Raw genomic sequence first — 15,434 nt, 5'->3', positions numbered from 1 at the left:
TTGGATAAATGGTTCTATATTTAGGATGTATCCGGTCTATAAACCAGAGGCTCTGGATGGACAGTTGGGTAAATGGTTCTATATTTAGGATGTATCCAGTCTATAAACCAGAGGCTCTGGATGGACAGTTGGATAAATGGTTCTATATTTAGGATGTATCCGGTCTATAAACCAGAGGCTCTGGATCTACAGTTGGATAAATGGTTCTATATTTAGGATGTATCCGGTCTATAAACCAGAGGCTCTGGATCTACAGTTGGATAAATGGTTCTATATTTAGGATGTATCCGGTCTATAAACCAGAGGCTCTGGTTGGACAGTTGGATAAATGGTTCTATATTTAGGATGTATCCGGTCTATAAACCAGAGGCTCTGGATGGACAGTTGGATAAATGGTTCTATATTTAGGATGTATCCGGTCTATAAACCAGAGGCTCTGGATGGACAGTTGGATAAATGGTTCTATATTTAGGATGTATCTGGTCTATAACCCAGAGGCTCTGGATGGACAGTTGGATAAATGGTTCTATATTTAGGATGTATCCGGTCTATAAACCAGAGGCTCTGGATGAACAGTTGGATAAATGGTTCTATATTTAGGATGTATCCGGTCTATAAACCAGAGGCTCTGGTTGGACAGTTGGATAAATGGTTCTATATTTAGGATGTATCCGGTCTATAAACCAGAGGCTCTGGATGGACAGTTGGATAAATGGTTCTATATTTAGGATGTATCCGGTCTATAAACCAGAGGCTCTGGATGGACAGTTGGATAAATGGTTCTATATTTAGGATGTATCCGGTCTATAAACCAGAGGCTCTGGATGTTGGAGATTAAAGACATCACAGTGACTATAGAGGAAGAGGACGGACATGACGGGGGGGTTACTGGGTGTAAATATAAAATAAGATCCTATTACCTCCTCTGCTGCCACTTCCAGCAATGTCTCCTCTCTACTTCCACCCAATTCGCCTCTCACCTGGAACTTCCTGTTTACATGAACATCACTTCCTGTCTCTGCGTTTCACTGACAAAAAGTGAGAGCACCACCTTGTGGATAATCTAAAAACAGCATCCTTTGTTTTTTCCAAAACCTTGACAGACACTTTGCTATATTCTACAATGTCATTGCACATTTTACACCTGAATTAAAACTGAATTGATATGATGAAATGTGTTAAATTTTAAAAGTGACAAATAGCTAAAACAAAAGAATTTCAAATATAAATGAAAAACAACATTATGTTAAAAAAAAAAGTGTGCAGCTTAAAGTAGAACTAAAGGTATAACTTTTTCTTTAGTGTTGGATAGGAGTGGAGAGGAATTAGAAACCCTGCCAGGTTGTTATTGGCCCCTTTTAGGGAGATTCACCCTGTCTCTGCTTACCATTATCATTGAAAGTGAAAGTAAAAGAAAATTCCAAATTTTGGGTTGTCCCCATAAAAGCAATTAAGGGGAAATGTTCTAATGGAGGCACTGGTTCTGGTGACCAGAGCACCTTGATTTGCAAGGATTTCCTCTCACTTCCTGTTTTGGCTGCGGTACAGGAAGTGAAAGGAGATCTCCCCAACAGGACACAGATGGCAAAAAAAAAACCCTGTATAACCCTCCCTTATCCCAATTTTTAAAAAAGTTTTGATTTTATTTCTACGTTACTTGCCATGTTAGAATTTTTTTTTCACTTAGGGAATTATTTTACGTCATTTATATTAGTATATATTTAGAAAAGCATATGTTAGAGTTCCAAACATTTCTTTAAAACTTTCTTTGGGGCTTAAGCAATACATTGAAATATTTAATTGCGTGCAATGCTATTGCTCAGAGCGGCCCCTTGCCTATGGTGACCAGACATCCCTGGTTCCCGGGACAGTCCCCGGTTTGGCCCGGGATTGCAAGGGCGGACAGCAGTGGCATTGCTATGAAGGTGCGGACCACACCTAGGTGACACCAGAGCCACATTGTGAGGCTGTGTGGCCTCCCTGTCACACCTGGACAGGAGAGGAGGCAGGGCAGCATTTGACGACTCACATGCCTGACGAAGGGGTCCTGCGTGACTCCAAAACGTTGCACTCTCCTTGTGTAGTGATCACGCAATAAATTATCCATTTAGACACTATTTATGTCGTTCCATGGTGTGCTGGCAAATATCTTCATCATTAGCCCAAAGGGAAGACAGGTGAATTGTAAGTGCAGCTAGCCTATGGCAAACTGGAGAAATTTCTGGAAATCGGCTACCACCGGATGTGGAAGTAAGTGTCTTTTAGATCGGTCGACACTAACCAGTCTCCTGGTTGGACTGACTGCTGGATCGTGCATAGAGACTCCAGTTTTAATTTTTTCATTTTAATGAAGCGGTTGAGATGGGTCTAATCTATGACCGGTCTCTAAGTGCTGTTTTTTTTTTTTGCACCATGAACAAAGAGGAATACATACCCTGGACTTGCTTGTTGTCTGGGACAGGAATACCCACACCTTGCTCCAACAAAGAGTTCACGTAGGCTCACAGAATCTGCATTTTTTTCTTCTGAGGGTGGAAGGGACTTAGGGATGAATCTGAGCCCGGGAGTGCTGCTGAAGACCCATGTGTGACCTGAGGAGACCGTTCTGATCTTCAGAAGTCCTAGACATGATGAAATCAGAGAAGACGAGCCCCTACTTGGCATGCCTGAGTGGGCCCAATCTCAAAAAGACTTTGCAGATTCCCAGTTACTGGTGGAACCGACCTAAGCGTGTCTCTATAAAGAATGTCTAGCTTTCCAGGATATTGTAAATTCCCGACCAGGCTTGTAACTGAGTGCCTCTCTGGCCCAATCTCTATTTTGTCTTCTTGGAAAGGCCCGTCTCTGGCTCTGCGAGCGCCGATCCTGAGGGAGGAACCTTGACTTGCCACCCATAGCTCGGGTTATGGCACTGTCTAGTTTGTTATCAAAGAGGGAATTACCCTTGAAGGGAATTTGACACCAAACCTGTTTGGAAGCTGGATCAGTCAACCATGGTCAGAGCCATAAGGCACAATGGGCGGTGACCGCCGATAGCATAACCCGAGCCTCCAGGCAGATGACATCAATGGAAGCTTCCCCCAGAAAGGCAGAAGCCAGTCTGAGCTCCTGGATGGAAAACTTCTGGCCACCTCAGTGGAGATGCCTCTTAGTGTCTTGTAGACGCTGTCCGACCAAGCTTCTATGGCTTTGGACATTACAGCTAAGGTTAGGGCCGGCTTGCAGGTCATGCCTGCCATTAGGTAGATCCACTTCAGATCAGAATCAATCCATCATTCTAAGGGATCTTTAAAGGAAACTGTGTCTTCCAGAGGAAGGGTTACATATCTGACCAGCCTCATCAGAGCTGCGTCCACCAAGGGAGCTGCCTCCTAATGCTTGACCTCTTCCTCCTTGAAGCGATAGAGCTTTAGTATTTTTGGTTGCATGGAACTTTTTTTCTCTACTTTGCTCCACTCGTCTGAGATGATATCCCCCAATTCAGACAGAAAATGAATTGACACTCCTTACTGAGCTGTTTAAAAAATGTCCTCTGTTTCGGAGGGGAAATTACTGGATCCTCCCAATTCAAGGCTTCTCTTACTGCTTTCACCAGAGAGGGAACCAGGGCATACTCAAAACCCATCCCAGGGTCCTCCACATCCAACTCGCTGTCTGAGGGGGCAGCGGCTGGGCGGCTTGGTGCGTATAGTGACTCCGGTGGGAAGTTATGAGGCTGACGGGCTTCTCTTTCCTGCAGAGCTTCTCTCACAACCTGCTTGATCAAGGATTTTAGGTGCTGGTCCACACCCTCTCTCTCATCTGCTGCTCTGGAGAAGCAGTGGTCACAGAGGGACTTGTCAGCAGGGACCAGGGCCCTACACCCCCAATAGGACTTCTCAGTCCCCCTGCTGGGGCGAGATGAGGGGGGGGGGGCAGATCTTTACTATGGTGTCTGAAACCAGAGGGATATCCGTGGTGCCTGGACCTTGTGGAGGAGTGCCGGCAGTGCGATTCTGAAGAACCGCAGATCAGACCTAGAAGGACTGCGTAAGAAATAAAGAAGACAGAGAAAGGAAAAAGGAAAATATCAGATTAGTATCACTATACCCAACTCTCCTCCCCTCCCAGCAGGCAATACACAGGGAAAGCCACTAATGCATACCTGCTAACAGAGGGCTGGCCACTAAGGGGCAATGAAGGATCCATGATCTTGCAGAGAATGTCACTGTGAGGAGAGCAATGGGTCAGCTGCCAGGCAGGGCCCATCTATTCCCCAGAAAAAATGCCACTTACCTGGGGAAGCCGCTCCAGAAGCCTGGGGAAGTTGCTGCACATATCTGCAATCATTCCTGAAGCTTTGCAGGCTTCCTCGTAATTTAAAAGCGGCGTCACGTGACGTCACCGCTAGCACCAGGGTCAGGCATTTGCGTGCATGTTTATTTTACAAAATCAGAATAACAAATGAACACACCATTTATTGGAGCTTTAACTGAAATTAAGTCAAATGTTTTAATTATTAGAGACCAATGAAAAGTAGTTTATTTTTCTTTTAGTAAATCCAAAGAGCCAAACGAAGTGCAGTATCCAATATCAACTTATACAAGAGGTCCATTGATTAAAGAAAAGTCCTGATTGGATGTTCCTATATTTGTCTGAGCTTTATATTGTCATTACTTCTTTGTTGTGACCCCATTAAAATAAATTGAGAGTGCTACTTCAGTCTCCAGTGGTTTCTCATCTGCTATCAACCACTGGGAGTGCAGGCAGGGAAAGAGCCTGTCCAGGCCACGCCCCAAGGTGTTTCGTCCAGGGCCAAAACACGTTGAGCATGGCCTGGACAGATTTCAGGCTGAGGCTGCTTCTGCTCTTTGTATGTGGGTTTTGTGTGATGTGCGGCTCTTGGGATTTTTTTTTCCCTTATTGCTTCTTGTTGACATATTGATACAGTCTGTCTTGATATGTCATGATTGCCCATTTATGTCCCCATGTACAGTATTTTCATGATTGCCAGTGTGTTTTCACATATACAGTATTTTCATGATTGCCCATTTGTTTCCCTATGTACAGTATTTTTATGATTGCCCATTTGTTTCCCCATGTACAGTGATTTCATGATTGTCAGTGTGTTTTCACATATACAGTATTTTCATAATTGCCCATTTGTTTCCCTATATATAGTATTTTTATGATTGCCCATTGGTTGCCCCATGTACAGTAATTTCATGGTTGCCAGTGCGTTTCCCCATTTACAGTATTTTCATGATTATATTGAAAAATATACTGTGCTGTGATAAAAAGTTTTTTGGTCAAGCTGCCGGCCCAGCTTCTAGACAGAAAAGCATAAATGGAATAAAAATAAAAATGGGTAGCGCTATGACCAAAAAAAACTGAGATTGTAAGATTATATGTGTCGCCATACAAATCTCAAACTGAATATGGAAAAAACCTATTCATAAGTGGTCCTAAAATGTGAAGCCAAACTTTAACTATTTGAATAGGATACAAATGTAGATGAATTTGAGTGACACAATGCTGAAACGTGAAAAAAATTAATTGTCCTTCATGGAATATTCACAAAAGGTATCCCTTAGTGATACTTGGACGTGCAAACTATTAATCACAAAATAGAAAATATTCAAATTAAATTTGCGAATAGAAGTGAAAAAAATAAAAATAAACAAATGAACACTCCTTCACGGGTTATTCTTAAAAAATGTGCAAGTGCTAACATAAGTCCAGACAAGTGAAGTCCAAATTAAATTTGCAGAAGAGGAAGGACCTTCCAAAAGTGTGCTCTTCATGCATGCAACACCACCACCACCGTGAAACTGGAGGAGGCTTACCAGAAAACTTGGACTTAGCTGGGCGTACGCCCCCCAAGTCTTATAGGCTTCTATATAGAATTCAATGGGTGTAGACCTTCAACGAACTCCACTTGCACCACCGCATCAATTAAACGAACACCTCATCCATGTCTCATGGGAGATAGGGCAATGGTATTGTGCATGTAACTCCTGTCACAGTCACAAATCACCCATACAGGAATATTTTATAAGTAATTTTATGAGCTCAAAACTTAATTTGTAACTGGAGATGTCTAATTGTCTTCAATATCGGACTGGGGGTTAAAGTCCCTCCAAACGGCCGGGGTCACCATGTACATCTTGTTGCATAAGTGTCTAAAAACTCATACCCTGCTCCACAAGCGTTCCAGACCCCCTTCGAAGGCTGGATGGATTTGCATTTTGCTGCCTCAAGCAAGGATCTCCTGTTTACCCGGCTGCCCCTGGGCCGGCATTGGACTAGTGTTCTGTCTATCATAGGAGCCACTCTAGGAGGCGGGACTTTGTATTAAAGAAGCCACTGAGTAAACAGTAGATCCTTGCTCAATGTAATCTGATGTGAGGCTGCAGATGGTCACTAATCAGGCTGAAATGATGGGCAATGGTGAGGCTGCAGATGGGCACTTATCAGGCTGCAATGATGGGCAATGGTGAGGCTGCAGATGGGCACTAATCAGGCTGCATTGATGGGCAATGGTGAGGCTGCAGATGGGCACTGATCAGGCTGCAATGATGGGCAATGGTGAGGCTGCAGATGGTCACTGATCAGGCTGCATTGATTGGCAATGGTGAGGCTGAAGATGGGCACTGATCAGGCTGTATTGATGGGCAATAGTGAGGCTGCAGATGAGCACTGATCAGGCAGCATTTGATGGGTAATCGTGAGGCTGAAAATTGGCACTGGTGAGGCTGCAGGTGTGCACTGATCAGGCTGCATTGATGGAAACTGTTGAGGCTACAGATGGGTAACGGTGAGGCTGCAGGTGGGCACTGATCAGGCTGTATTGATGGGCAATAGTGAGGCTGCATATGGGAACTGATCAGGCTGTATTGATGGGCAATAGTGAGTCTGTAGATGGGCACTGATCAGGCTGCATTGATGAGCAATGGTAAGGCTGCAAATAGGCACTGGTGAGGCTGCAGGTGGGCACTGATCAGGCTGCATTAATGGGCATTGGTGAGGCTGCAGATGGGCAATGGTGAGGCTGCAGGTGGGCACTGATCAGGCTGTTTAGATGGGCAATGGTGAGGCTGCATTGATGGGCAATGGTGAGGCTTCAGATGGGCACTGATCAGGCTGCATTGATGGGCAATAGTGAGGCTATAGATGGGCACTGGTGAGGCTGAAGATGGGCACTGATCAGGCTGAATTGATGGGCAATGGTGAGGCTGCAGATGGGCACAGATCAGGCTGCATTGATGGGCAATAGTGAGGCTGCAGATGGGCACAGATCAGGCTGCATTGATGGGCAATGGTGAGGCTGCATTGATGGGCACTGACACTTATCTTGCTTCAAAGTTTTTTATTTAAAGAATAAAAAATGTCCTAAAATTTCCCTCTTAAAAGTAAGGTGTGTGTTATATACACCTGTGTGTGTTATATGCCGATAAATACAGTATATCCCATAGTTTGTGGACTCTATAACTTTCCTACAGACGAATTAATATGCACTGATGTGTGTTATTTTCACCAAAGAAATGGAGCAGAATACATTTTGGCCTAAATTTATGAAGATTTATTTGCAAAATAAAGGAAGAAAAACTATTTTTTTCACCAAATTTTCGGTCTTTTTTCATTTATTTAGTAAAAAATAAAACCCCAGAGGTAATCAAATGCCACCAAAAGAAAGCTCTATCTGTGTGAAAAAAAATTCATATGGGTGCAATGTTGCATGACCATGCAATTGTCATTCAAAGTGTGACAGCTCTGAAAGCTGAAAATTGGCCTGGGCAAGAAGGGGGTGAAAGTGCCCGGTATTGAAGTAGATAAGGAGTCATACAGTGTATGTTGGTACATACAGTTTCTCAGGGCTCTGGAATAAAACTGTCTATAATCACCCAAGTAAGGATGAGCTAAGGTTTGGGCCGAACCTGCAGGAAGCGGTCGCAAATCAGTGACCCACCCTACATCAATCTCCCACCCTACAACCGCAGGTAACAAAGGGGCAGGGATGCTGGTGACGTCATGGACTTATAAGGGCCATGTGGGTGCCTAGGACCTCCATGATGAGTGTCAGGATGAAGAGCAGCAGGAGATCAGCAAATGTCCAAATTTTGATCTCCCTACATTAGTATGATCCTGGAAGCAATCAGCTCTGAGCACTTCTGGATTCAGAGCTGTCAATCCATCAGCTGCAACAGAATAGAGTGCTTCTAATAGATCCCGTATGTCCCCTGTCACCTGCATTATGCTACCAAAGCTCTTCCTTCTCACCCAGATTCAGAGATGAGTCAGAGAGGAGAGCTGCACTGCCGATGCTGTCAGTGAGACGGTGGGGGAGATTTACTAAAACGGAAGCACTCAGAATCTGGTGGCAGCCAATCAACATGTTCAATGAAACTATGACAATAAAACCTGGAGGCTGATTGGTTTATTTCCAGAGCTACACCAGATTTTGCACTCTCCAGTTTTAGTAAATCAACCTTCACTGTATTGTACTTGCACTGCATTGTATTATATTATATTATACAGTATATGTATGTTGCCAGTGAATACCGAAGACTTCAGACATTGGGGTTTATTTACTAAAGCTGGAGAGTGCAAAATCAGACTCACTTCTGCATAGAAACCAATCAGCTTCTAACCTCAGCTTGTTCAATTAAGCTTTGGCAATAAAACCTGGCAGCTGATTGGTTTCTATGAAAACGTGAGCCTGATTGTGCACTCTCTAGCCTTAGTAAATAACCCTCATTGCATCGTATGAAAACATCAGTTGGTTCTACTTTTAGTGATTATTACTTACTTGAGTCCATATGTAGAGAAGATTCCTCCTGTATACTTTTCATAATCATCTCCCCCTCCTCCATAGACTGCTGATCTCCACTCACCAACCTCTCTTCTTCTTCTTTATCCTCAACTTTGATGTGATTCAGTCCATGCTTCCAATAATAAAAGGTTGCATAGAAGAATGCCCTCTCAGAATAATTTTTTAGTTCTTTTTGCCCAGCCCCATCTACCTGATTCTCTGTATAGTTTTGATCTTCCTGTGTTGAATCCCGGGAATACAGAGGACCTCTCTCCTCCATAGACTGCTGATCTCCACTCACCAAGCTCTCTTCTTCTTCCTATTTAATCTCAACTTTGATGTCTTTCAGTTCTTCACCCTAAACCCCAAATATGATAGAACACATTTATAAAAAGGAACAAGTGATTACGTAGAAGAATGTCCTCTAATAGCTAGATCTACATGTTTGATTCCACCTACCTGATGATGTTGAGGGATGGTGTGATCTTCCTGTGTGGAATCCCGGGAAAACAGAGGACGGGGACATCTCTCTGGTGGGTTCCCATTACTGGATCCATCTGTAGGAAACACACACACTGACTGAATACATTGGGGTTAATTTACTAAAGGCAAATCCACTTTGCACTACAAGTGCACAACATTGGATGATAAAATCAGCAGAGCTTCCCCTCATTTCAGATCTTCCCCTCAGATTTACAGCGACTGCAGTTCCGAGTGCACTTGTAGCGCAGAGTAGATTTGCCTTTAGTAAATCAACCCCACAGTTTCTATGTGTTTATCAGATGATGGGGGATCTAGGTGGAGCCTCCGTACTGCTCTCTCCTTTACAATAAAGTCTCCTCTTACCCGGTGATGTGAGGGGCGGCTGATTCTCCATCATGACGTCCTTGTAGAGATCCTTGTGTCCTTCTAAATACTCCCACTCCTCCATGGAGAAATAGACAGTGACATCCTGACACCTTATAGGAACCTGACACACACAATGATACAGTCACCATCCAGACACATCCCTTGTCTGTTACTGGATAATGTCCCAGAATTCCCAGAATCCTCCTCACCTCTCCTGTCAGCAGATCAATCATCTTGTTGGTGACTTCTAGAATCTTCTTGGCATTGGTTACCTTGTCAAGCAGTGTCACTGTGATGGGTGATGTCCCGTGAAGACGACTCCTGGGTTTTAATGGATCTCCAGATATTTTCTTCACTACTTTATAATCCTGAGTACAGAGAAAAAGTAACAATTATCCCTATAGACTTAAAAACATAATAATGATGTCATGTGACCTCCCAGAATCCTCCTCACCTCTCCGGACAGGTCTGCGTTTTATTAATAGAGATAAGAGTGATGTCATGTGACCTCCCAGAATCCTCCTCACCTCTCCGGTCAGGTCTGCGTTTTATTAATAGAGATAAGAGTGATGTCATGTGACCTCCCAGAATCCTCCTCACCTCTCCGGTCAGGTCTGTGCTTTATTAATAGAGATAAGAGTGATGTCATGTGACCTCCCAGAATCCTCCTCACCTCTCCGGTCAGGTCTGTGTTTTATTAATAGAGATAAGAGTGATGTCATGTGACCACCCAGAATCCTCCTCACCTCTCCGGTCAGCAGGTAGATGATCTCCAGGGTGAGGTTCAATATCTTTTCAGTCATGTGACTATGGCCCTTCGTCATCCTCATTGATGTGGTCATGTGATCTATACAGGACTCTCCTCTCTGTAGACAGATAATAAACTGAGAATTATCTGAACTGTTCTGGGATGAATAATGTCTGCACAGAGCTCCTGCTTTTAAATTGAACTCCTAATTTTACCATACTGGATGCTTTTAAAAGAGAAGTATGGCCAATGCTTTTTTTGGCTCTATTTCTCCTATGGATTATAGGGGTGCAGTCAGTTCTGCACTCCTGTGAGCCATTTTCAGCCATCAGTGGGCTAAAGTCGGCTGACGTCACTCAGCCGGTTACAGCTGGGATCCACCCAGCAGCCTGGACTGGCAGCTGGCTCAGCCTCTCAGCTGTACCACTGGAAGACTGAGCCAGCTGCTCCCTTCCCTCCCCAGCCTGGCATTCCAGGGAGCACTGGAGGAGCAGAGCAGATAGCCAATGACTGACAGTCCCGGCTCTCTGCTCAGAACAGATGGGAGAACTCAGCAATATGCGGTGTTTGATCGCTCAGTTCTCAGTGCAGAGGAGGTGGGGGAATCGATGCTGCATTTCATTACATGTAATACACAAATAAATTATGATCAATATATATTTTTGTTTTTGGCTTTGTACTAATTTTTGATACAGAATTTATTTACTTTCATTACATTTTTCGTTTTTGACGACTAAAATGTCATACTGTCAGGGCTGGGCTCAGCCCTTCCTTCTCAAAGCTGGCTGCTCAGCTGTCAGTTAATAGCCAGCTCCTTTCTCTCCAAAGTGACTCACCTGTTGATGATATCCTGCTCGTCAGTCCTGCCTACTTAAGCTGTCCAGGCCGGATGATCTCTGCCTTCGGCTTGGTCACATCTCTAGAGACGCTCTCCTGTGTTCCTGTTAAAGAATTGCTTGGCTGACATTCCTTCTGCCTCCAGATCCTGCTTGCTGTTCTACTACGCTCATCTCTGGCTCCCTGACGTTTTGGCTTGTCTGACTATCCATTCTGGTTCCCGAACTCTTGCTATGTTTTGACTACGTTTACCTTTTTATTATTATTAAACAAGTGTGATTTAACTGTACTTCTGTCTCAGTCTACTCCATGGTTTCTGACACATACATGGGACAATCCCAAAAAACACATCAAAATGCAGCTGTTAGTTTTTAAATTCTCCATAATTTGTTTATTCCACTTATTGACAAAGGAAAGCACAGACTGGAAGTGATATGAGGTGAAGAGAAATCAGAGGAGGTTATAAGTATAAAAGTAAAGGAGGGTATAAATATAAAATAATATATCTTATTACCTCTTCTGCTGCCAGTCCCAGCAATGTCTCCTCTCTACTTCCTCCCGACTCACCTCTAACCTGGAACTTCCTGTCTGCATCTTACATCACTTCCTGTCTTACCTTACTTCACCTCTTATTTCTACGTTCCACCGAATTACGTAGTGTTCAATGACAAATCATCAGCCCCCTTTTTTATGCTTTGACAGCTTTTTCTTTGTGCATTTTTCAGTTTTGTTACATACATTATACCGTGTATGCATGTTACACATATTACAGAGCTAAAATTGAAACAATAAAAAATATAATGAATATTAACCACTGGGCACTTAAACACCCTTCCTAACCAGACCAATTTTCAGCTTTCAGCGCTCTCTCACACTTTGAATGACAATTACTCATTTTTTTTTCACACAAATAGAGCTTTCTTTTGGTGGTATTCCAATAATTCCTATAATTACTGCTGTTTTTTTTTTTTTTTTTTGCGCTATTAATCAAAAAAAGACAGAAAATTCGGTAAAAAAGTAAAATAAAATTCTTTGTTTCTTTTAAAATTTATTGGAGAGTACTGGCAGATTATTGCACGGTGTTGCAGAGTATGGGCAGAGTATTGCACAGTGTTGCAGAGTATGGGCAGAGTATTGCACAGTGTTGCAGAGTAAGGGCAGAGTATTGCACAGTGTTGCAGAGTAAGGGCAGATTATTGCACAGTGTTGCAGAGTATGGGCAGAGTATTGCACAGTGTTGCAGAGTATGGGCAGAGTATTGCACAGTGTTGCAGAGTATGGGCAGAGTATTGCACAGTGTTGCAGAGTATGGGCAGAGTGTGGGCAGAGGATTGTCACTGAGCAGCGCTGTGGGCAATACACATCCAGCCCACAGCGCTGCTGCCATCTCTCTCCTCTCACTTTACCAATCGGTAAACCTCTCCCCATGCTTCCCTGTGTGGCTGTCACTAATCGTCTGTTCCCTTTTATAGGGAAGGATGATCAGTGACGTCACATGCCAGGCCACGCCCCTACAATAAAAAAAAAACACATAACGTCATACATAACACCTACACTGTGGTTGACTCCTTCACTGCCAGTGTAATTTAACGCAGGAATCAGTGCATTTAAATAGCACTGATTGCTGTATAAATGACAATGGTTCCAAAAATGTGTCAAAAATGTCCGATGTGTCCGCCATAATGTTGCAGTCACAATAAAAAAAAATTGCTGATCGCCGCCATTACTAGTAAAAAAAAAAAAATATTAATAAAAATGCTATAAAACTATCCCCTAATTTGTAAACGCTGTAACTTTTGCGCAAACCAATCAATAATCGCTAATTGCGATTTATTTTTACCAAAAATATGCAGAATACGTATCGGCCTAAACTGAGGAAAAAATAAAAAATTTTAATAATTTTTTTTGAGGATATTATAGCAAAAAGTAAAAAAAAATTGAATTTTTTTCAAAATTGTGGCTCTATTTTTGTTTATAGGGCAAAAAATAAAAACCGCAGGGGCGATCGAATACCAACCAAAAGAAAGCTCTCTATTTGTGGGGGAAAAAAAAGGACGCCAGTTTTGTTTGGGTGCCACTTCGCACAACCGCGCAATTGTCGGTTAAAGCGACGCAGTGCCGAATCGCAAAAAAGGGGCCTGGTCCTTTGGCTGCAAATTGGTCCGGGGCTTTAAGTGGTTAAAATATCAGCCAACACACGTACATAGCTGGACCTTCTGGACTCTTCATCTCACCAATGGGCGACTCTTGATGAACCGAGCACATTCCAATCACCAATCGTCTAAGAAATTTGATTATTTTTTGTGTAAAAAAATAAAAATAAAAAATTGACCCAGCACAGAATTTTGTTAAGTGTAGATTTTTTTGGTTTATTATAGGAAATCAGAGCAAGCATTAAACACACAATAGAGCTGTTCGTATATCTAAATAAAACCTTATATAGCTGAAGTAACAAGATATATCACATTTATGAATAATTATACAATGGTTGGCCCAATGAAAAGCCAGTTCATTAAAAAAAATAAAATAAAATAACAACAGGATTTTAGGCTTTTTGTACTCACTGTACTCACCCATTTCCACAGGTGCATTGTGGGACACACCCCGTTTCCCCCAAAAATAAGACCTAGCGTGATTGTCGGTCATGGCTGCAATATAAGCCCTACCCTGTTTCCACGAAAATAAGCCCTACCCTGAAAATAAGACCTACAAGGACTTTAACTAGGGCTTATTTGAGGTGTAGGGCTTATATTTCAGCCATCACCGACAATCACGCTAGGTCTTTTTTTCGGGGAACCAGGGTAGGGCTTATATTGCAGCCATCACCGACAATCACGCTAGGTCTTATTTTCAGGGAAACAAGGTAGAAATGCAGATAATGTCGCCACCTACAGGAAGATTGTACACTGGCAAACTAAACAAAAAAAAAAGAAAATTGTAGGCCAGCCCAGGATCACCCTCCTTCTCCCAGCATGCCTCAATTTTGTATGTTGTACTTTGCCAGCTTTGTCGCCCCAACTTTTTTGAGACTTGTTGCTGCCATCAATTTCAAAATTACCCTTTTTTTTTTTTTTATTTAGTTTAAACATTCAATATCTTAATATATATAATATAATATCTTTTTTTCTGTTGTGACTAAAGTACGAGCTGATGACATTAGCAAATCATTGCATTCTGTTTTTATATGTCGATTTTACACAGCGTCCCAACTTTTTTTTTGGAATTGGGGTTGTAAATACAGAGGGGTGGGACCTACGTTCCTCAATGGATTCCAAAATAAGGTTTTTACAGTGAGTATAAAAACTCTATTTTCTTGTCCATTTGCGAGACACAGGAATTCAGATATAGTCAAGATGTCCAAAATCAGTCCAACTGAGAGGTGGAGTTTCCGAGATCTGCCAACTAAGTTGTCCCCACAGACCAGTTTTTCAGGAACAGGAATGAAGGAGAGAAGTTCTCAAATGCTTTATTTAAAGATATTCAATTTTAGACACAAAAACACAGCTCCATACAGGGAAAGTAGGTAACGCGTTTCACACACTCAGCAGTCAGTGAAACGCGTTAACTACTTTCTCTGTATGAAGCTGTGCTTTTGTGTCTAAAATGTCATATGTTTAAATAAAGCATCCGAGACTTTCTCTGCTGAATAGCAGTGCTGTCTTTTCTTCTTCATTCCCATGACACTCATGGCCGTGGACCGTACTTGCACCTGAAAATACTAAAGAAACATTGTGTGCGAGGATAGAGTGTTAGAGCAAGTCAACCCTCGGCGGTATCATCCCTTACGTAATATTTGAACGTAGAAATGAAAAGGAGCGGGACTTTATGTGTACCTCCAATGGTGTATTATAAGCAAGCAATAGTAATATAAAATATTAACACTTTATTCCACAAAATTACAAATTAAAAAAAAAAAAAAAAAAAAACAAATTAAAAAAACTTAAAACCATGTGTACAAGTTAGCCATCCAAAATTCAAAATTGTCTTGAGATCAGCTTCTGAAGGCCGACGTGTTTCGCGGTTAACCCTGCTTCATCAGGACCCTGGATCTCCATAGACTAGAACATTATTCTAAGAACTGTGGGGTTGATTTATTAAAACTGGAGAGTGCAAAATCTGGTGCAGCCCTGCGTGATAGCCAATCAGCTTCTAACTTACGCCTTGACAAAGAAAACTAGAAGCCAATTGGTTTCTATGCAGAGCTGCACC

The 15,434-nt window shown here is 42.5% G+C and overlaps 2 protein-coding genes across 2 annotated transcripts in view; one reads left to right on the top strand and one right to left on the bottom strand.

Annotated features, from left to right (window-relative positions):
• The window catches only part of LOC143956233 (uncharacterized), an 89,848-nt gene that overhangs the window by 41,941 nt on the left and 32,473 nt on the right, over window positions 1–15,434 (top strand). The gene's annotated exons all lie outside the window — the stretch shown is intronic.
• Window positions 1–15,434, bottom strand: part of LOC143955185 (uncharacterized) — a 54,118-nt gene that overhangs the window by 22,651 nt on the left and 16,033 nt on the right. Inside the window, exons 6-7 of the mRNA XM_077465276.1 lie at window positions 9,913–10,008; window positions 921–1,016 (exon numbers count right to left, since the gene is read on the bottom strand). Coding sequence (XP_077321402.1) covers window positions 921–1,016; window positions 9,913–10,008 — 192 coding nt within the window. The remainder of the gene's footprint in view (window positions 1–920; window positions 1,017–9,912; window positions 10,009–15,434) is intronic.

This window comes from Lithobates pipiens, unplaced genomic scaffold (genome assembly GCF_037356315.1).
Source record: "Lithobates pipiens isolate NorthernLeopardFrog02 unplaced genomic scaffold, aLitPip1_a1.2 Scaffold_35, whole genome shotgun sequence".
Taxonomy (NCBI): domain Eukaryota; kingdom Metazoa; phylum Chordata; class Amphibia; order Anura; family Ranidae; genus Lithobates; species Lithobates pipiens.
Note: the sequence above shows the minus strand (reverse complement) of the source record. Positions and strands in the feature narration are given on the sequence as shown.